We start from the raw sequence: 23,381 nt of genomic DNA, 5'->3' as shown, positions 1-23,381 counted from the left end.
GGAAGATTTGATGGTAGAATATGACGTTAAGCAAGTGTATAGCCACAAACTCTGATGTGTTATGAGTAATAAAAAGGCCATTTGAAAGACAGTCTAAGGCAGTGGTCAGCAAACTATGGCTCGCGAGCCGCGGTTTGCCGCTCTGTTGACTAATGAGTTTGCCGACCACTGCGTAAGGCATTACCCTTACCCAGAAGTTTTGACTTCAAGTTAAAGACATTAGTACATTATTAAAATGTTTTTTAAGTGTTTTTCCCTAAGGCAGTGGTTCGGCAAACTCATTAGTCAACAGAGCGGCAAACCACGGCTCGCAAGCCGCGTGTGGCTCCCGAGCCGCAGTTTGCCGACCACTGGTCTAAGGGATGTAATTTAGGTGGGAGAAGTCAGAGAAAGCTTCTCTGAGGAAGTAACATCTAGGCTAAGTGAGACCTGAAGAATGAGTAGGACTTTGTCATGGAAAGAGTGACTGAAAGAACATTCCAGTCAAAAACCCTGAAGCAAAAGAGCTTGTCATGTTTAGAAACTAAAGCCAAGATAGCTGGGAAATAGTGAGCAAGGGGAAAGTGACAGAAAATGAGGTTAAATACTATACAGGGCCATGTCAAAGCTGATAAGGAGCAGGTATATAGTTTTGCCTGGAATTTAGTAACATCCACACTGTCTGCTATGATGTGCAAGATGTCAGAAGCAGGTGAATGTGGTTGAATGACATTGCTTGTGGCCACAAAGGAACTTAGCTAATATTGTCAAGTAACATAAGGAAATGAATAAAAAGTGTGGGTGGAAGTTATAATGAGCATGACCTAAGTATGACATTAAGCCTGCTGCAAAGTTGTGAATTATAACATATACTAGAGGCCTGGTGCATGAATTCGTGCATGGGTGGGGTCCAGCCGGCCCACCCTGATGGGGACTCATCAGGCCAGGCCGGTGGGGGGAGGGGCCGCGGGCGGTTGGCTGGCCAGCCCCGCCCCCGACGGCGTGTTGGGGGCCGACTAGGGGCCAGGCAGTGAGGGGGGGCCCATCGGGGCCCAGATCAGGCTGGTTGGCTGCCACAGTGAGCGTCATAGCCACCAGTCATTCCGCCATTCCAGTCGCTGGGCTTTTATATATGTAGATTGTATATTGAGGTTTAAATTATCTACCCAATTCTGAGACCTGAAGGCCAGGTTAGATGGGGAGTGAAGTTGGAGAGAGTCAAATGAATTACCACACATCAATCAGCCAAAAATGGAACTACCAGTATTAGCTATAGTGATTTATTTTTTCCAAAACAAAATTTCAATTTAACTAATACTTAGGGAAATAACAAAATGTTTGAATAAGTAAGTTGGTTATGTTAGCTATAGATTACTACAATGAGAAATGAACAATAGTTTTACAAAATGGAGATAGAAAAGTTCAAATACTATGTGTAGTATGCAATAAGAACCGGATTTTAAAAAAATAGGTGTTGCAAAAAAGGCACGTACTATCTCTATATCCTTTAGCTGAGTTACAGATAACCTAAGCAATATTACAATACAGGCTAGTACCCCAAGAGAACCATTTGGTTAGCATGTGGCTAACCAACTGAGCCTTTGAACAGAGAGGCAAAATCAGTGATATCCCAAAGAAATCGTCTCCTAGTGTCAGAATAAGGAGATGGATTCTCTCCCCCTTGCTTGGTTCCTAATCTTCCCCTGCGCAACCCTAGCATACATCTAGAACTGGCCTTTGCTTATCCCCCCAAAAGTATTCCCCACTATAGAGTTACTTCTGGTTTTAAAGACCTGATAACTCTATAGGAAACAAAGGATAGAGAATTATCCTTTGAATGTGTTACCAAAAAGTAATGCATATGAGGAAATTTTGCTGCACTGGCAGTATAGAACATATTTATTTACCTGTTGGTTCCAGGGGCTGCTACCCAGTGTACTTTCTAAGTCCCAGAATTAATACCAAAGTAGTGAGAATAAAACGGACTTTTCCCAATGGATAGGTTTGGCACAAGACTTCCTGACTGAATCAATAGACAAATGAATAAACAAACACTGGAAGGATTGTTTGATTTCATATCAGACATCCCATTGAATTCCATAAATTAAAGCCAGGTGTGCTCTACAAGTGTAAATGATGGAACATCTTAAAGAAACTATCCTATATAATACAAGGCTAATACGTAAATTATAGGACCTAAACTATCCTATATAATACAAGGCTAATATGTAAATCGACCGAACAGCTAAATGACCCGTCACTATGATATGCACTGACCACCAGGGGGCATACGCTCAATGCAGGAGCTGCCCCCTAGTGGTCAGTGTGCTCCCACAGGGGGAGCACCACTCAGCCAGGAGCTGGGCTGGCGAGCACAGTGGCTGGCGAGCGCAGTGGCAGTGATGGGAGCCTCTTCTGCCTACTGATGGCTTAGGTGGGCCTAAGCCATCAGTCAGACATCCCCCGAGGGCTCCTGGACTGTGAGAGGGTGCAGGCTGGGCTGAGGGACACCACCCCCCCACCGAGTTTATGAATTTCGTGCACTGGGCCTCTAGTAGTTCAATATTGAAGAGGTTTTAAGTTGGTAAAGAAGGAGCCTAGGAATGCCTAAGTTATCCGATATCATAGAAATAAAAATATTAAGAATAAGAGTAATTCTGATTGCTTTATTAAAACATTTCTCACATAATTCTTTACAAAAACACCATGTCCATAAAAAGTCACTCAACAAATATCAAGATCTTCTATGTATAGGACACTTATCAAAAAAGACAGAGGATCCATGTTCTTGGTTCTTAATACAACTCCAAAATATTTAAAATTCTGAAAGGTTAATTAACAAATCTTAAATTCTACTTCACTTACAATTTCAATTGCGCTGAAATTTTGATTTAGTATTGTACTTGTAGTGCTATCCCTATTTTTTGTTCACAAGAACAAAAGCATATTCTCTTGCTATCTGAAATATGTTTATATGGTTTAGCTGTATGTTTACATAAACATATTTATACTTGTGTAAAACAAAATTTTCTGTTGTAAAGAAATTTTTAAAAAAAATAAGGAAACTAAAGCAATATGAAAGTTAAAATTACAATACATTTAACCCATAATGCTAAAATTTTGGATCATCTTCATGAAAGAAATGTACGAACTGTGCCCTTGATTGTACCTCTGCAAATAGGACATTTTCTTAGAGAAGGGGCACAATCTTTGCATACTACTAGATGGCCGCACGGAATAAACACTATGGAAACCTCTTTGTCCATGCACACTTTGCATGTTCTTTCTTCTTGTAGTCTCCTCAGTTGTTCTTCTATTGGTAAATCTAACAAGAGAAATAAATTTTTAATAAAAGGCAATTAGGTGCTTCTCTCCCAATGAAAAGCCAAGAAAATAAAGTTTTCTATTGGTTTAAAACATTAATACTATTTTACCTGAAACATTTTCTGTGGGAACATACTTTATGTCCTGTTGCACTAAGGGGGAAAAAGAAAAAAGCATCACTAGGGCAAATAAGGTTAATATTTAGTCACAGAATATACATTTTTAAAGTAACAATTTAGACTCCAGCCAAATGCTATAAATAATTGTCATCAAGTCAAGGCAACAAAAGTCTTTAGTCTTCTGTAAAATTATTAGTTTATACATTTGATTGGATATTTTCAATAATCACAATTATTATTAAGCATATTTTCAATTGATCTAGAAAGTTCTCAAAAGTAATTTTCTAGCACTCACCAAATAAACGCTTGTATAAGGTGGGGTCATTTTCTTGTAGAGAGTTTCTAAATATGGTGGCTGCAAAATTTCCTTTTACTATAATAGTATCAATCAGTTCTCTTGCTTGCAGAGGTGTCTGCGTTTTCAGTCTAATAATATCATGTTCTTGTTCATGAATCACTCCGGCAATTAGTAGACTATCCAGGATTGGAACCACACAAGTCAAATGTTGAGAAAGTGCCATTCTATTCTTCCGGATATATGACAGATCATCTTTATGAAAAAGAACACAAACATGTTAAATCTCTGTTCACAAACTTCCTTCCAGACCTACACATATAACTGAATGGGGGGGAAAATGACCATAATTCATAATCAGGCATTAAAGTTGATTGCTAGGTTTGGGGGTACCCAATCCCCTGTGCCTAATAACAATGTTACTTATAATACAGACTAACACTGAGCATTGTGGTAAGCACTGAGCGTGTATTTACTCATTTCATCTTCACAACAGCCCTTTGAGGTAGATACTAGTATCTTAATTTAACAGATGAGAAAACAGAGGCACAATGTGGCAAGTAAATTACACACAACTAGCAAAAGTCAAACCAAGGCAGTTTGGCATCATAATCTGTGCTCTCGACCATTTGGCAATACTGCTATAAAATAGAATTTAGAACTAATAAAATTGAAATTTCTATTTAGTGAAACTGGGAAAAAATAGTAAAGATATTTAAATGATAGAATATTTTTATTAAATTACCAATTACCATTTTAAGATGGAATTTTTAATTATTTTCCTAAATTAGACATGATATTGCCATTACCTAAATATTTTGCAGTAAAAGGGGAAAGACACTAAGAGCATTTTGAAAACTAAATGCTACTTGTCAATGACACATTCCTGTCATTTAGGATCATTGTATTCTCTGAGATCTAGATTTTTTTATCTACTGGTGAAATGTTTCCTGTTTTGAAGCTCTGAAATTTTATTACCTCTTATTCTAAATTTAATAATTATCATATAGTTTTACCATGATCCATAAAGCTATTTCTATGAAGTAACTAATAACAGAAGTTAGGTTGTCTAAAGACGTATTTGGGAGAGATTTCTAGATTTTAGAAGCACTGACTTTGTCAGGTAATAGAACACAAAAATAGAACCATTTAATAAATAATAAAATACAGGGTTTAGTAAAAAAGTCAAGGTTAGAGAGATACATTTTCAAGATAACTGAAGCTCTGAGAATAAATGAGAAAAGGACCAGAACCTAGAACAGTATCTGGCACAAGATCAATGCTCCAAAAATACAGATTGAACAAATGAACAACCAAGCCTTAGTAATTTAAAGAGCAATGGGAACAAAGAAGTAATAGAGGGAGAGAATTAGAACTTAATTTATTCTGTTAAATTATCTATGTTAGAGAAATAGTGATATATTAGAAAATTAAAATATAATTTACAACTTGATGTTGAAATATATTAGTTTCTCAATCTATGATTAATTTTTCTAATTACATGTTAGTTAACCTAATGTAATCAATTTTCTGAAATTCTTTAAGATGTCTAAAATTGGATTGCTAGTGGCTGTATGAAAAAGTCTTATTTCAAAGTCACAGACTATATTCTGGCTTCTAAGAGGTGAAAATACCTTAGAAGCATTTTATTCTTTTATTCTGGAAAAATACCCTTAATTTCCTCTTTATTTACACACCTGTCAAGAAATTACCCACTGTTCTTGGAAAACTTTAAAATAATCAGTAACCTAAATGGAAGTATTTTCATTCACTCATTCAAAAAACATTTCTTGAATGCAGACACTATGTGGGTAGTGTGGATATAATGTTGAACTTGAGAAGGGATCTTTTTTAAAAATATATATTTTATTGCTTTTTTACAGAGAGGAAAGGAGAGGGATAGAGAGTTAGAAACATCGATGAGAGAGAAACATTGATTCAGCTGCCTCCTGCACACTCCCTACTGGGGATGTGCCCGCAGCCAAGGTACATGCCCTTGATCAGAATGGAACCTGGTACCCTTCAGTCTGCAGGCCGACACTCTATCCACTGAGCCAAACCAGTTAGGGCGAAGGGATCTTTTTGACAATGCATATTAGTATATACTAGAGGCCCGGTGCACGAAATTTGTGCACAGGCTGGGTCCCTAGGCCTGGCCGGCGATTAGGGCTGATCAGGGCCTTCCGGCTGTTGGCCAGAGCCTCCCTTCCCCAGCTGCCAGCTGCCAGGTGGGGCCTTCCTTCATTCCGCACCGCCCCCTGGTGGTCAATGCATGTCATAGCAAATGATATAACTCCCAGTCGAACTCCTGCAGGGACACTTTGCATATTAGCCTTTTATATATATAGGTTGTTGACTTTGGGGTTATATCTGGAGACTTCATTGATTTTCTTCAGAGGAAACAAATATTTTATAGCTGGATAGCTTTAGACTTCATGGAGTCTATAAACAATTGTGGAGATGGATGTTCTCTTCTTTGAGCAATTGTTCACTGATGACCAATGGCCAAAACTGAGAAGGCTGTATACAAGGAAAGACTTGCAGCCTGATCTTCACTTCACAGTGAAAAAGAGAACTTGAGTAGGGTGGGCAGAGATGAACTTGTACTATCTTGCCGCTGAATTTGGTGGTGTGTAAGGCTATAACTCACACTTTGGTAAATAAATAATGCTGTATTACTGTAGTCTGATATGTTTGCCTGGGTTGGTCAGAAGGCAAAGCCACCTTAGTGGGCAAGAGTAGGTTTACTCAGGAATGGAGTAAACAATCTCACTGTCAATCATCCTGGGAAGAAATAGATCCCAGATGGCCTTGGGAATAAGAATAAGGGGCAACCTCTTTTCTCCTTCTGGGCTTAGTGGATATTTGGGGACCTGAACCTTGATTAGGGAAAACATGCTTTCCTGGTCATTAGTATAAATGGCCAGAGCCATGCAGAGATAAACCAAAAGCTAGGAAGAGAGATTTGTGAGGATGGGCTTCAGGGAACCAAGAGCCTTTTGTGCCATAGTGCTTCTTCTGTTATCCCTAAATCTCCAGGAAGAGCTTGTAACAGTTACAGTCTGTTTTTAGCTATGTTGAAAGGACTCTCAGAACTGGTCTGTGCTTGGGGAAGAGTGGCAAAAGGAGAGATCATCTCTTTGTCTAGGCCCGTGGTCGGCAAACTGGCTCGCGAGCCACATGCGGCTCTTTGGCTCCTTGACTGTGGTTCTTCCACAAAATACCACGGCCTGGGCAAGTCTATTTTGAGGAAGTGGTGTTAGAAGAAGTTTAAGTTTAAGAAATTTGGCTCTCAAAAGAAATTTCAATCGTACTGTTGATATTTGGCTCTGTTGACTAATGAGTTTGCCTACCATGGGTCTAGGCCACAGTGATGGGAGCAGTGAAAGCAACCAGTTGAGACCGGAAGAGTTTTGGTGAAAGGCAATATAGTAAAGGCAATAGAGTAGTAGACAAAGCTAGTATGGAAGGACATGGGTAAGTTGTCTCGAGAGAATGTGAAACCGTACTATCTTAGGACTCCCCTAAATACTAGACGGACACTAGGAAGGGAAACTCAGCTCTTGTATAGGCAGGTAGGAGACTTCATCATAATTTGTACATTAATTTATAGTCGCAAGCTAAGACATACTATTATGCCGATATTAAAATTAATAATTGTTACTGATCCCATCTCAATTTAAAGCAAGCAACTGGCCTGAGGTTAAAAACATGCCAAGAATTACATGCATAATCAACTACCCAGAATAAAAATATAAATTAAGAAAAAGCAGGGGGGAAAATGCTCTCATTAAGTATATACATTTCAATTTACTAAGCAATTCAAATGTATTTTAATGTGAAGAAATTCTTCAGAATACTAATCGTAAGACAAATCTGATTGAATTGACTATGAGTTTATTTTCAATAACTTATATATCTGCAGTGACATCAAATTCTTATGGAAATAGAGACTGTACTAACAAATATGTGTACCTGATTCTTCTTCCTCAGTTGCTCTTTCTTTCTCCTCTTCTCTTATTTCATCTTCAGCATAAAGTAAATCTAATACAAGATCACTGACGATTTTATAATTCTCTCCAGTTGTTAGAATTTTACTCTGAACTGTCTGTTTTACCAGCCTTCTACTGAAGCCCATGTCCAAAGCAGCTTTAACCACAGGTGTATTCATCATGACCGCATCTTCCGAATGGTTTTCTCCAGGTCCATAATGAATAACTATATGGAATAAAGAATTTAACACATATTGGGATAATCTCTATATTTTTTAAATTAAAAGTTATTACAATTTTCAAAAACATAGAGCCCAAGAAACATAAAGTTACTATCTTGTATTAACTTCATTAAATTTAAAATAATGATAAGTACATTCAGTCACTAGAATAAGAATATGGAATATTGTATTCAGATACAAAATATGGTTTATCCGGCATAACTACGAGTATGAGACGGAATGTCAGGGATCACCCCCAGCAGAACAGAGGTCCTTTTTTTCCCATGTTGAATGAACAAATGAGCTTTCTAAATCAAATATGCTTCACATATTTCCAAAAGAGGCCATTGTCATCGCTCACCTTTATTACTACAATGGCCTCTTTCATTATTGCTCCCACCTAGTTCGTTCTCAACATTGCAGCCGGAGTGACATTTTAAAAACAGAAATCTGATTATGTCACACTCCTTAAATTCCACCAACAATTCTGTTGTCCTTAGGATTGTGGCGTGTAAGATCTCACACCATCTCTGGACCCTGTTTACTTCTTCATCCTCATCTCTCGCCGCTTGTTCATTTGTACTGTACACTCTAGCCCCGGAGTTGCAAACTGATGGATTTCTCACCATTTACTCATTTGTATTCTATACTCTAGTCCAGAAGTCACAAATTCTGCCTACAGTGCTGGCTACTCTCACTGCTGACCTGATTCATTCATTCATTTGTTTGCAAGTCCTACTTCTGGCCACACAGAGTTTTGTTCAGTTCTTCAAATGTGCCTGTTCTCTTTTGTCACTGAAGTCTTTCATGTGCTGTTCTTTCTGCCTGGAATATTCTTTCTTCCCTTTGTCACTTGGTTAACTCCTATTGGTCCCTGTGATTCTATGGTAAGACCAATACTTCCTCTAATCTGAAGCCTTTTTGATCTTTCCTCATGCACTCTCAGAGCACACTTACCTTTCCCACCACATCCCTCTCTCATATCTATGTATTTGTCCATATCCCTTTGCCTATTAGCTCATGAGAACAAGAGTTATGTTTATCCTGTTCTCTAGCCTATCCTCAGAAGAACAGATACACAATAAATATTCATTGACTTTTAACTGAACACTAGATAATAGAATAGAAGCGCTTGTTCCAATATAGGCTCTATCACCTTTTAGGTTTAAGGTGATGGACAGATCACTTCACCTCTCTGAGCCTCAGAGTCTCTATTTGAAAATAATATTTTCTACCCTCTCCATTTCATGGAAAGAATATGTGAGCAAGCTAATGTTACAGTGCATCTGTTCCCACACTGGTCTGAGAACAAGGGTTAGGCTGGATGTATGTAGTTTGTTAAAACAACAGATGCTCAAGCCCTGCCCTTAGATAACTATGATTTAATTCAGTAGGTTTGAAATGGAGACTAGAAATCTGTAATATTTTTTAAAGTTCCTTAGGCAATTATGATATGCCCTAAAGTTTGAGAAATACCAATTTAATATATTTGAAAATGTACTGTAAATTATAAATCATACCACAAATATTTATACTAATAAAAGGGTAATATGCTAATTAGACCGGATAGACCAGGCATCTTCTGGACGTCCTTCCTGACAAAGCTGGGGCCTGGGTGGTGCCTCCCGGGTCCCGGGTGCCTGTGGCAGGGCAGAGGGAGGGAAGCCCGGGTTCCGGGTGCGGGGGCTGAGGCAGAGGCAGTTAGGGGTGATCAGGCAGGCAGGCGAGCAGTTAGGGGCATCAGGCAGGCAGGCAAAGTGGTTAGGGGTGATCAGGCAGGCAGGTGAGTGGTTAGAGGCAATCAGGCAGGCAGGTGAGCAGGCAGGTGAGCAGTTAGGAGCCAGTGGTCATGGATTGCAAGAGGGATGTCTAGCTGCTGGTTTAGGCCCAATCCCTACTAGCAGTCAGACATCCCCTGAAGGGCCCCAGATTACAAGAGGGTGCAGGCTGGGCTGAGGGGCTCCCCCATCCCCTGTGCATGAATTTCGTGCATCGGACCTCGAGTATATTATAACTATTATCAAATTTCTATCTTAACAGTACCAAGTGGTTCTATTTAAATGTGGCAATTATTATCATTGTACATACTTGGTGACTCTGCATTTTCATCTTCTTGATTGTCTGAAGTAGATAACAGCTACAGGGGGGAAAAGGTATAAAATTAAAATATAAATCTTATCCTATCCATTGCAACAAAAATAAATCAAGAGGCCTGTTTTATTCAACTTACTGACTTGTTTATTGGCAAAATAATTTTTTATGTCAAAAGCACTATTTTCAGCAGTAATTTCCTAAGCCATAAACTAATAGCATTTCTTTGTGTATGTGTGTATATATATATTAACATATAAATTCTATTTTTATTAAGGCAGGAGAAGGGCTAGATCTTTTCAGCGATCTATGAAAATCATTGTTTGCCTTTCATCCCAAATATCTTACATTTCCTGGATCACCCTTTGGGATAAGTTGGACCCTATATGAGTTCCATATGCTATCCTTAGAAAGTGTTTGGTCCTCAAACTACTATATAAATTCTTATTTGCTTTTCCAGGAAGATTAGAAAGAGCAATACAATTCTCTTTCTCAAATCTTTTAAAGAAAAATTAATATAGTAAACCATTATAATTCTACTATCCCCTCCACCCAATTTTTTTCCCTCAAATAATTTTATTGCAACTTCCTTAGAAAAATGCTTGGAGAGAAATATAACTTAAATATTATTTTTCAGGAGGTTTCTAATTCTGAATCTGTTTTTATCCTAAAAATAGTACTCTAAGATCATGCTGGGTGTTGTAAAAAAGAAAACTTTTTAGGGGGGTGGGGGCGTATTTCTTACCCAAGGACATTTTTTCCATTTATTTTTAGAGAGTGGATGGGATGGAGGGAGGGGAAGAAAGAAGAAGAGAGAGGAGGAGAGAAGGAGAGAGAGAGAGAAACATCGATGTCGACTGACGGGGCCAGGGATTGAACTTGCAACTTAGGTACATGCCCTTCCCTGGGAATCCAACTGGAGACCCTTAGGTGGGCGGGCTGACACTCTAACCACTGAGCACACCAGCCAGGGTAGAAAACGTATTTTTAAAGCAAGTCTTGCCTTTGTAGTAAAATACTATTCTCTATTATAAAATAATTTATCTGTTGTTAACCAACGATTAAAAAAAAAAAGTCCCTACCTGTTCAAGTAGATGAGGGTAATTGGCTTGAACTCGACTGATGAACTCTTGTCCTTTAACTCGTATCAAGTACTCACACCTAAAATGTAAACAAAATTAAGTTTGAGGAGTTATTTGAATCTGGCCATTTGTAGGCTGCTAAACATTTTAAATTAACACAAATATGCATATAACCATTTGACTATTCATGTAGCATATGGGAAGTGTTGTTAAGAGACACTGAAGTCAAAGGCAAGAGGATGTAAGCAAGAAGGCTGTACCTGGTAATACTGTTCATAAATTAGCTTTATCTGCTTAAAAGATGAAAATATATACAAAGGGGGACAAGAAGAAAGAATGGGGAAGCTAAACATATCTTCTATTAAGTCAGATATTCACAAGTTTGACATTTCCTCGATAATACACATCCATTGTCAAATTTAAGTACAAAATTAATTCATGACACTACCAAAGCAAATTTACCATTCTTTTTACATATTCACAAAAAGCAGCACTTTTTAAGACATCTATGTAAAGTATTCTTTATCCCTTCATAATTTTTGAAATGTGAAATATTTGGGGAGCACTATGTTGCTGCAAATGAAGATACAGTTTTATATTTTAAAAAGCCTATGTAATGAAAAGAAGTTAGGATGCCAAGTTTAGTAATCAACATTAAAAATACTAAAAGTTTTGACCATGAAAAATATAATTATAGGCCACCTGATTTTAATAAAAAATGAGAGTGTAAACAAGTATGGAATAATCAAAAGTATATAAGACATGATAATAAAAAGCGAGGTAGTGATCAAAAAGCTAAATGCGATGGGTCTATATGTACCCTGATCACCCCACTTAATATTGCAACCTGTCTGGCACTTCTGATCTCCCTTACCCTGCTCTGTTTTCTTTTTATCCATAGTACTTATTACCTTCCAAAATGCTACAGAACTTCTTTATTAAGGTTATATTGTCTGCCCTCTCCTGCTGTAAAATCAGTAGGAAACCATAAGTCTTGGTTTTGTCCCACTGAGTATTTTAAGTGCCTGGAACAATGCCTGGCAATAGATGGCCGATTAATATTATTGAATGTTGAATGAATGGAAATACGTCCAAGATATAAAACTGATTGAAAAAGAGCCTCAAAACAATATATATAATTCATGTAGAGAAATTATATACATTTATCTATATACAGTGTCCCAAAACACTTCAACAGTTGATAGCTCAATTTTGAAAATGAAATGTGTTTTAACATACACTGCCTTTATAATTATTCAAAGTGTATACATTTTTGGGGGACACCCTATATGTACATATGCATAAAGAGATTTTGGAGGATGTTCACTAAAATGGTAGCTGTAGCCATCTTTAGGTTGAGTTCTGGACATTTTAATTTTTTTTTTGTCTCTGTACTTGTTTACAACATGTGATTTTGGTTTTATAATGAGCATATATTATTTTAAAATATATATTAATTATACAAAAAATTCTAAACTTATTTCTTCTTTGTCTTAAATTTCCAACAAAATATTTTAAGTAATTATTTTTCTAAGCAATGCATCCTAAACTTATTCACAAATGTATGTTTGAAATAAAGAATCAACTAACAGCTGACTACAAGGTAAACACATATAACCCATCTCATAATAATGGCACACATTTGCAAAGAGAATTTCAAAACAATTACCTTGGAAACCATTTGGCATGTTGTACCCATGGGTCATCTCCAGATTCCCAACACCTCAGTCCACCATCACAGCAAAAGCATTTGACATCATCATTGTGACCTAAAATTGATGTTGCACCAAAACTTATAATTTGCCCACTAAAATGTATAAAACATTTTGAATTTTTTAGATTGAGTTTCTTACCCATGTAATAAAAACCTGCACTTGCAAGCTGCTTAGGATGAACTCCAACACTAGCGGGCCAGTTACAGAACGTTCTGAAACGGGCGGCCTGCGTCTGCATGCTCAGATTAGAAACACTGTATCTCGAAGTGTCCTGAGGCCGACTTTCTAAAAACGGGCATTGGGGGAAATGTCTCAGGTGTTCCGACATAGCATCATCCTTTGGCTCCCAATTGCTCAATTTCCCACCACAGGCAAAGCAAGCCACTCTGTCTCCAGGTCCTATGTAGTAAAAACCTGCTTTTGCCAGATCTGTCGGCGACAGGAAGGTCAATGGCCACGTCTGGAAAGTAAGTAACCGGGCGTTTTCCGTATTCATTATACAGTGGTTGGGACTTCTCAAGGCAGACAGATCTTGATTTGGTTCGGCGTTTACAGGACTTGAGGGAAAGCTTGAATAAGAGCCACTGAAATAACCACTGTTTTCCGAGCTTGGAAATACTGAATGTGTGGAATTTGTTCCCGAGGAAGGCAAATTAAGCGGAGAGGTGGCTCCCAAAATGTTACCTGAGTTTAGTTTCTGAACAAAGCCACAGCTAGGATACAACTTCTTATGCTTTTCAATAGGTTTGTCTCCTTGTTTCCAGTTATCCAGCATCAGGCCACAGCAGAAGCATTTGACCTTGTCATTCACACCAGTGTAATAAAAACCAGCGCGAGCAAGACTCCTCTCTGAGACAGGAACACCAGCGGGGAAAGTCGAGTATGTAGACATTCGGTATAGTTCACATGAAAAGTCGTATTTCATTTCAGACATGTTGGTGCTTTTCATCAACTTTGATAAGAATGCGCTATTTTCTACTATGTTCATGAAGAAATGGATGGGGAGGAAAAGGGACTAGTCTTTCTCTAGGGAGGTAGTTTTGTGCATAGCTTTGATTTTTCTAGTTTTAGTTCTAGGTTGAACACCTAGAACGGAAATATTTTGTCCTTTTTTCTCCTATGTCTTCAGGGTTTCAGCACAGCGAGATCAAAATCCTGCATTGATACATCTTAAGGAACAATTATGCATAGCAGCACCTTTGTATGATCAGACAATGTAAGCATGACGCTCTATAGTACCTTGTGATGAAAATGCAAACCCTTGGTAAGTGTAGAGAGCTTTAGGTCAGCAAGATGCCCTTTAGTGTCAACAGGTAGGTCAATGGAAGAACGCTTCAGTGACGTTCAGCCAGCCTAACGATAAAATGTCTGACTCCCACAGCTAGCTTGCTCCCATGGTGGAAAGTTATGCTTGATAAGTACTCTACAGAAAATAAATACTCGATGTTTGTTTTGCTTTATTTAGATTGTGAAATTTGGTAGTGGGGGGGGGGGGGGCGGTAGAAGGCATAAGAGAAAAAGAATGCAGTACCATAGTTCACTGATTCTAAGATGCATGTTTTAATATCTGTTATCAAGAGGTATCTTAAAATTAATGCCATATTGTATTTTAATTAGCAGCATTTTTATTTCTTAGAGGTACATAAAAAATTATGATATACCTTATAATTGACTAGAGGCCCGGTGCACAAAATTCGTGCACTGGGGGGGGGGTGTCCCTCAGGCTGGTCTGCACCCTCTCCCAATCTGGGAGCCCTCAGGGGATGTCCGACTAAGCCGGCAGTCGGACATCCTTAGCGCTGCTGTGGAGGCAGGAGAGGCTCCCACCACCACCGCTGCACTTGCCAGCTGTGAGCCCAGCTTCTGGCTGAGTGGCACTCCCCCTGTGGGAGCGCACTGACCACCAGGGGGCAGCTCCTGCATTGAGTGTCTGCCCCCTGGTGGTCAGTGTGCATCCTAGTGACCAGTTGTTCTGCCATTCAGTCAATTTGCATATTAGCCCTTTATTATATAGGATGACATCTTAGATTCAATGAAATATAGTATATCCCAAATCTTGCTCAGATTAAGTAATTTTTCTTCCTACAATCATTTTAATAAGGAGAACAAAGCAATCCAAACTTTTCTTCCAGATAGAGCTTAGGTAGTAACAGAATTAACTGATAAGACATCTTAAGGCCTGATTTTAAAATTTATTAAAGAATAATTATTTCTCATAAATAGTCAGGAACCTGGTTGCTTTGCAATAGTGATTCCCTTAGATATTATTTAGCAAATTAGACATTCTATTTTATTTGCTCAGTGGGTCTCCGAAACTCAGCTTCATGCTGTTGGGAGCTGACATCAAATCTTCCACTCTGATAGTGGGTTTAGTTTTAAGGCAATCAAAAGTGCCACGTCTATAGGCTAAGATGGATAGCCAAATGGTACAAATAAGGCATGGTCAGAAAATATTCCACAGACAGCACACCTTGAACTGGAAATTATCAAGACAAAATAATAATAAATTTACTTTGTGACAATCCACTCCTTTTGAACAGCAGAGACCTAAAAACTCAGAATATCTCTATTGACTAGCTACTAGTGAATAGGTCCTGCATCAATAATATCAGCAATGACCAATAAACAAGTCATCATGGTTTTTCTAGCAGTAATTTGTAAGCACGGTTTCCTGTTGGGATCTTTCTTTTCTTTCTTTTGTTTTTTTGTTTTTATACTGGGATTTTCCACTGCAGACTGTAATGCTTTATTTCCAGGTGGCAAAAAAACAAAACAAAAAAACACACACCCATATCTCAAAGGTGAGTTATTGTATCTAATTTCAGTTTTTCACTGGTCAAAAATTTTACACATTGTTATATCACCTTCTTGGGGTTTATTTTTGTCTCTGTGTAAATTTTACTTCTGAATAAGGTTGTTCCTTTATCAAAATGTAACCATCTAGCCATCATTCTTATTATTATCAATCTCAGAGATAATAGTCCATTTGAACAAACTAAAATACCAATAGTCTTATCAATGATTAGATAATTTATTCACCAATCATCAAGTTCATCTTTCCTACTCTGTCTAAATTTCTTGTACTTAACAAAAAGTTTTGTTCTTGACATTTCTTTGTCATTGTAGAAATCTTTAAACATGTCAAAAGTCTTGTTTGCATATATCTCTAATTTAACAGAGGGTTGAATATTAACTCTTTGTTCTAGATAACTGTCATTCATTTCTAAATCTTTAACAAACATAGGTACTTGTTTTTCTAGTCTACACAGCAGCCAGATTGCTCAGCCAATTTTGAAGAGTATTTCAACAATGTGTCCCAAGTAAAATCACTTCTCCACAGTCAAATTAAAAAAACTCAATATTACTTTATTGTTATACTTCACATAACTAGATCATATTTTTTAAATGATAACATTCTTTGGATGCCACAAACTCTAATTAACTACTTAATTTGTTTATTCATGCACAAAACTACCTCCCGGAGATTAGACTAAGTCCCTTTAAGGATTTTAGGCCTCCATGTTGAGCTGTTTTGATTTATAGAAAAAAAAAATGGAAAAAAATCTAAAAGAAGTAAAACAGTTTGCTTCCTTTGTAAAACCTGTTTAAAAAGAGAGAGAGACAGTTTTAAAAGTCAAATAATTCATAGAATACAATGATATTTTTAAAAAATATTTTCTCTAAAATAGAGCACCAGTATTTGCTGATTGTCCACTGTGTACAAGGTGCTATACTACACATGGCAGAGGCCAAGAAATCACAGACAAAAACCAGAGAGCTCAAATGGGAAGCCAGTAGAGGTATTATGTTTGGCTTACACACAATTAACTATAATGTTTTACTAATTTTTTAACTTTTTTATTTTAAAATTAACTTATACTTAGAGAAACCTTACAAAAATAACAGTTCCCACATACCATGTACTCAACTTCCCCAAAGTTAACATCTTACATAACCATAGTACAATTATAGGAACCAGGAAATTAGCATTGATACAATGCTGTTAATTAATCTGTATGCCTTGTTTGAAAGTCACCAGTTTTCTAAATAAGTACATTTTTGGACCACAGTATTTTTATTTGTTAAATTTTTATATCTTTTTAAAAATATATTTTATTGATTTTTTACAGAGAGGAAGGGAGAGGGATAGTTAGAAACATTGATGAGAGAGAAAAATCGATCAGCTGCCTCCTGCACACTCCCTACTGGGGATGTGCCCGCAACCAAGGTACATGCCCTTGATCAGAATGGAACCTGGGACCCTTCAGTCCGCAGGCCGACGCTCTATTCACTGAGCCAAACTGGTTAGGGCTTTATATCTTTTTAATGATTAGAGAGAGAAAAAAAAAATCAATATGAGAGTGAAACATTGATCAGTTGCCTCCCACCCACACCTCAACTGAGGATCAAACTGGCAACCTGGGCATGTGCCCTGACCAGGAATCTGACCAGCAACCTTTACGGGACAATGCTCAACCAACTGAGCCACACTGGCCAGGGTAGGACCACGGTATTTTTACATGTTTTAGTTAATTACCAACATTTTTTAAAAGAGACTTCCCATAACATTCCCTAGTTTAGAATGTTAGAAAAATTAGAAGATCTGGCCACATGGGGTCTAAATTCCTGCATGGCAACAACCCGCCAGCTCTGAGCAGGACTGCCCCTTGCAGAGAGGGCGCGTGCTCTCCAGTTTGGCACCGCACTTTCACTCCTCGGTATGGAGACTGACTGTCAGATGCTATTTGTCACGGAGCTGGCTCCCCTGATTTCTTATAGTAGAATTACGAGGAAAGTGCAACTGTCCTAATGCCTGTATCTATCAAAAGTAACAAAATGAAAGGGAGACAAAGAGGAACGCGTGTTTAGAGAAAAATGAGAATACCATATTTCTTTGTGGAAAGGAAGAACATTCCTTCATGTTAACATGCGTGTTTTTGTTTAAAAGAGACACCCACCGTTTTGTTCATTTATATCACTTGCCTGGCCCCTGTGTGTCTGAGATCGCAAATCCCTTACACGAGGGGTGGGGAACATCTGGCCCACGGGCTGTCTAAGGCCCTTGAAATCATTGGGCCTGGCCCTGCCAAGGCATCAGGGGTGAGTTAATTAAATGTTTGACCAAATATACTGGGCTAATTTTTAAACTGATAATTTTGTATGGCCTGTGAATGATGTTATCCAAATGGCCCTTGGCAGAAAAGAAGTCCCCTACCCCAGACCTTACCTAAAGAAGCTTTGGTGTGGAAAGAAGGCATATGTTTATGGAAAATGACAACATATACACAAAAAATCTGCCAAGATGCCAACCCTGGATCAGTTCAAACTGTCTTAACCATTTCCAACACCTAGACTTCCAAATGCTGGGGGAGATCTGCAGACTGGGACCAGCTGGACTTCAGGCACCACCGTGCCGGCCCGTCACCATTCCTAACAATTCTGCTTACCCCTGGTCAGCTCCTATCCCACGGCCCTACGCAACTCTTCTAAACCTTCAGTGTGCTCACGTTTCTCCTCCACTGCTCTCCATCTTGCTTTCAGGAGACAGCTTTGCCTTCTGTCGCTCACGACCTACTTGCTACTTCAGATAACCACGCTTGCCCCTTTACACCCCCCTCCCCACGGCCGCCGGCCACTGCCTCAGAAATCTTGCTCTTAACCTCATCCCCCTCCTTTGTTTAACTCTCACTCTCTACTGGCTCTTTCCCTTCAATATAACAAGCATGCTTAAGTCTGTCCCAGTTTTCAAATAAAAACAAACCAAAAAAATCCTCTTTGAACCCCCCACTTTCCACTCCAGCAACTATCCTGTTATCTCACCTTCTTTTCACAGCCAAGTGCATTGAACAAGTAAGTGTCTATGGTTAAGGTCTCCCACTATAATTGGCTTTAGCCAGCACCACTTAAAACTAATCTCAACATTTATAAAACCAGCTTCTTTGCCAAAACCAGTGGAAATTGTGTTTTACACCGGAGCCCACTTCCTCTTAAAATACTCTGTTCCCCTGGATTTGGATACCTCACTATTGGATTTCCTCTTTCCCTCTCGGTTTGGCTCAAGTCCCCAACCTCTTCTCTTTTTACTCTTGTCATTTCCAGTGAGCAACCTCTCTGAGCCCAGAGCTGCTGGGTGTCTCTCCCCTCTGGGGCACTTAGTATATCCATATCTCCGACACTGTAGGATGAATTTGCTTTTTTTTTTTCCTGCCTCTCCCTAGACTGTGAGCTCCTTTACATCAGAACTATGTTTCAACTTTGTACCGGCTCTCCCAACCACAATATCCACCCAGCCTGGCATATAATGCAGACACTAAGACTTTTTGTTGAAGAAATGAATGTTGGCAAACTTGACTGAGCCCCCCATAACCACAACACCCTCATTTGCATCGTGTTAAGGATATCAATTTTATATTAATGACCACAAAGTCTGCACAGTGATGGTTCAATACCAGGCTTTGCAGTCAAACATCTTGGGTTTCCAATACCATTCAGTCTCCCCTGACCAGGGTGTGTAACCTTGGGCAATTAAATCTCCCTGAGCCTGAGTTTCCTCCCTGTCAATAGGGCTAATTATGGTAACTGCTTAAGATTGTGAGAACACCTGTGAAGTCTTCAGAGGAGGTGCTAGCATATACTAGGTATCAGCAACATCTAATGTTAGCAATAAATAACAGCAAACGAAGTTAATATTATTGTTAGCATAAGGCAAATGCCTCCAGCCCTTTACTAAAGTTAAGAGCACTACAGAATTTCCATATTGATCACCAGGAAAACTATCAAAAATCGGCTTCCTGCCACCACTTGGAAACATTCCTCCATTTATTCATTGAATATTTTACTGAGACCTTACGATGCTTCGGGGCTCTGTTCTGAGGCTTAGTCGGCATACTCAAAGGCCTGGTGATACCTCCTGGCGAGCAAAGTAAACCAAACAGCAAAGCTTCCCCAGCCCACGGGCTCGCCCCAAAAGGAAGAGAGAACTGAGCACCCGGCAGGAAGGCGGACGGCAAGGGAGCGCGGCTGAAGGCGGCGCGGGCCGCCGGCACCCCTCGCGCCCGGGAACCCTGCGGCCCGCGCCCAGCGCCTCCCGTGGGTGGACCGCGAAGAGAAAAGACGCCCGGCTCGCGGGGGACCCACTCTTTTGCGTGTCCCTGGCCCGCCGACCTGGAGCGGACCCCTGGGCCCTGCAGCGGTGTTTGATGACCGCGCCACCCCGCCGACCCTCGGCCGCCTCCGCGGCCCCGCGCGCCTCTAAGCGGAGCAACAAGGCGTCCCCTCCCCGGGGGGGAGGGGGGGGCGGGGGAGAGGGTTCGCGCACCTGCGCGCGCACGGCCTCGCTGCAGCCCGTCACCCACCTGCTGCCCCGGGCCGCGGTGCGCCGGCGGGACCTGGGCCTCCTCGGTGACACCCGTGGGCCGGCGGCTCCGTGCGGGCTGCCGTCTCCCGCCGCCTTTTAATGGTCACGCCCGCCCCCGCCCCCGCCCCGCCGCGCTCCCCACGCCCCCGGCGGCGGGTGCTTTCCTCCCGGCCAGGGGAACTCCAGGGTGCGAACCGCAGCCACTTCCCCTTCCTCGGGGATTTCCGTGACCCAAAAGCACGACTGTTTCTTCACCGGAGCCTATTCGGGGGGCGTTTACTGAAATTGCTTTGCTTCGTTGGTCCTGGATCAGAGGAAATATTGATAACCCGGGGAGAGAAGATGATCGGTGATCAGCCTGATTGGAAAAGGTCCACCTCGCATGTCTATTTAAACACACACACACGGAATTTTGTGAAACCTTCACGATAATGTTTAACTTTTTGTTCTAATTGAGAAAGGAAGGCATGGGTGGAAATGCAGTGGCATGCAAAAAGATGGCCTGATGCTCCTTTTCAGTTTGTTTTTTACTCCTTTAAAGACGGAGACCACCTTACTAGCTTCCTGCACCGAAACTTCTTTTGGCTGGCTGGCCGGGGGGCTGTTTTCCACCTGGGGTGGAGCTGTCTGTAAAGAAGGCCGCCTTCTGTCTCACCAGGAAGACCTGAGCGAAGGCGGCATCCCCCCGAACCTGGGCCTCTGGGTCTCCCTGCGCGGCCTGGCCTTCCTCGGCCTCCCGGTCTGTCTCCGCAGGGCGTGGACCCACCTTGTCCAGGACAGAGTGAGCCGGGAGAGCCCGTGAACTGGGGAGCCCCCTGGGCTTTCCTGCCTTCCAGGAGATCCCAGGAAATCGGGAACAGAAGCAGAGCCCACAGTGTAACTCATGGAGTCTTTAAGAGGGACGCCCAGGGCGCTCGCCGCAGCTGGGATAAGCTCCTCCGTTTCAGCGGGAATTTTATCAGAAAGATGAAGTTGGTCTGTATACCACGGTGTAGAGCAGTGATGGGCAACCTTTTGAGCTTGGTGTGTCAAACTTCGCCAAAAAACTGAGCATAACTCGGGTAGTGTGTCACTTTGAGGAAAAAACTAACTCCAAGACTCTAGTCGCAAATGTTTCATCCTCAGGAGCGGCAAATGTTTCATCCTCGGCATGCGGCCGCGTGTCATCAGACATGGCTACGCGTGTCAGTGCTGACACACGTGTCATAGGTTCGCCATCACTGGTGTAGAGATTTCACTCCACCTTGGAGCCTGCGGAGCTCAAAGCTATAAGCCATTTCAGTTCAGCTTTGAGATGATGGAAACACGGTGCGGGCCTTACACGCCTTTGATCATGTACCCACCAAACGTATTTTGAAAAACGCTTATTTCCCCGGGACATTTTTAAGTTGATATTAACACATAAACGTTGTCATGATTGCTAAGGAACTACAAAATGTAGACATAGGTATTTTAGAATAAAATTGATCCAGCTCTTTTTTACACGTATTCGATGGCCTGCAAATACCATAGCCATTTGATACCTACCGCCATCCCTTGATAATTAACATCTCAGTTCATCTTTAATAACTGAAAACTTTAAACAATAAAGGATTAAAATATATAAATAAATAAAAACTAATACTGTAAAAAATAATTGAAAAATTTATATTATTGCCTTTTGTACTTGAACATTCTACTTCTCCCACAGAATATTAATATATATTCATAATGGACATCTTTGTGATCACTCTGGCACATATTTCTGAAACAATATGTGTTTAAATTAAATTTAATATTTTCCCCTGTGATCTAAACCTCTAAGTGTTAAAGAAAATTTTCTCCTTGATTGCATTATCATGAATATTACTTTTGGTACTTATTACACAATTGGTCAAAACAATATAAATATATTATAAATGTTGATAATTACTAAAGATAAGATGTAAAATTCTATTATAAATGCAATCTTAATGGGGTTGCAGGTTATATTTTAACAATTATTCACGTGTGTGTTCATGAATATTACCAATTACTAGAATATGATATGGTTCACCACAGATTCTGTTCCTTTTTCTCACTTCTAAAGATTATAAGTGTGGAAAAATTTTTTTCACATATATACGTAGATAGGTCCAGGATAAATGTTATCATATCAATCTTCTCACAATTTTTTGAACATTTGTTTTATAGCCCAAAAGTCACTTACTGACCTTTAATCCAAAAATTTATCAGTAGACAGCTCAATTTTGTTTAAATTAGTGACTTAGAAAATAGATTTTTGCTCTTGAGATTGGGTTGCAAGAGTTAGCAAATTAAAATATAGGACACCTAGTTAAATTTAAAATTGATATAAACAATAAATCATGTAATACATTACTCATTGAATATATTGATTATCTGAAATTCAAATTTAACTGGGTGTGCCTATATTTTATCTGGCAACTCTATGCTCAGGTATTAGAGTCATTCATTTTCTCAACACCAACAAGGAATATTTTACAGCCAGGGTCAATACACCATTGTAAAACCCAAGGTGGGTGAGAGGTGAGCCAGTGTTTTTTTAAGAGAGAACCATTGTGAAAAGGTTGGTGAGAAGACAGAAGAGACCTGGCAACCATAATCTTGTTTTCAAGCAGATAAATTTTAGGAAAAACCACATGTAGAAAAACTACCTATGCAAATATAACATCAGATTAATTCTCTTACACCTATTTGAGTTCCCACTGACGCACGGCTAAATCTTTGTAAAGAACTGGTAAGTTCACTCAAAAAAAACACACTTATCCCAATTTCAAGACCAGGAAATCCTGAAGTGATTAGAATTCCCAAGTTCTTCCAATTAATAATGATTGTTGTGATCAGACCTGTCAGGTCCTGAAGTGGATCAATAGGTCTCCTTTGCAACATTTTGCACAACTTTAATTGCTGATTTTTTAAAAAGTAATTGTTTACCTGTAACAATTCTAAGTTGTGTCTGAGCGAGGACTGTGTATATTTTGTTCACAGCATTTTGCTAGTGCTAGCAGGGCACCTGCAAATAGTAGGTGCTCAATAAATCATTGTTGACTCACAACAATGGAGCCCATCTGTCCAGTTGAGCCTACTTTATTCAAACAACTGCATCCAAATTTTTAATAGTATTCTATACCTTACTTACATTTCCCCTCTAACCCTTTGAATATCCAGAATATGTTATATAAAAACTCCCCACTTCTTTCCAGCAA

General features: G+C 39.7%; 1 protein-coding gene across 1 annotated transcript; it reads right to left on the bottom strand.

Annotated features, from left to right (window-relative positions):
• Positions 1-356: 356 nt before the first annotated feature.
• BIRC3 (baculoviral IAP repeat containing 3) lies at positions 357-20,282 on the bottom strand. The gene is made up of 9 exons (XM_079788728.1): positions 20,174-20,282; positions 12,957-16,419; positions 12,773-12,872; positions 11,104-11,182; positions 10,019-10,067; positions 7,693-7,935; positions 3,718-3,972; positions 3,414-3,455; positions 357-3,304 (listed from the first exon to the last, which is right to left on the bottom strand). Exons 2-9 carry the CDS (start codon positions 13,804-13,806, stop codon positions 3,111-3,113), a joined length of 1,812 nt encoding a protein of 603 aa, XP_079644854.1. The 5' UTR covers positions 13,807-16,419; positions 20,174-20,282; the 3' UTR covers positions 357-3,110.
• Positions 20,283-23,381: the final 3,099 nt, after the last annotated feature.

The sequence above is a fragment of the Cnephaeus nilssonii genome (assembly GCF_951640355.1).
Source record: "Cnephaeus nilssonii genome assembly, chromosome: 13".
Classification (NCBI taxonomy): Eukaryota; Metazoa; Chordata; class Mammalia; order Chiroptera; family Vespertilionidae; genus Cnephaeus; species Cnephaeus nilssonii.
Note: the sequence above shows the minus strand (reverse complement) of the source record. Positions and strands in the feature narration are given on the sequence as shown.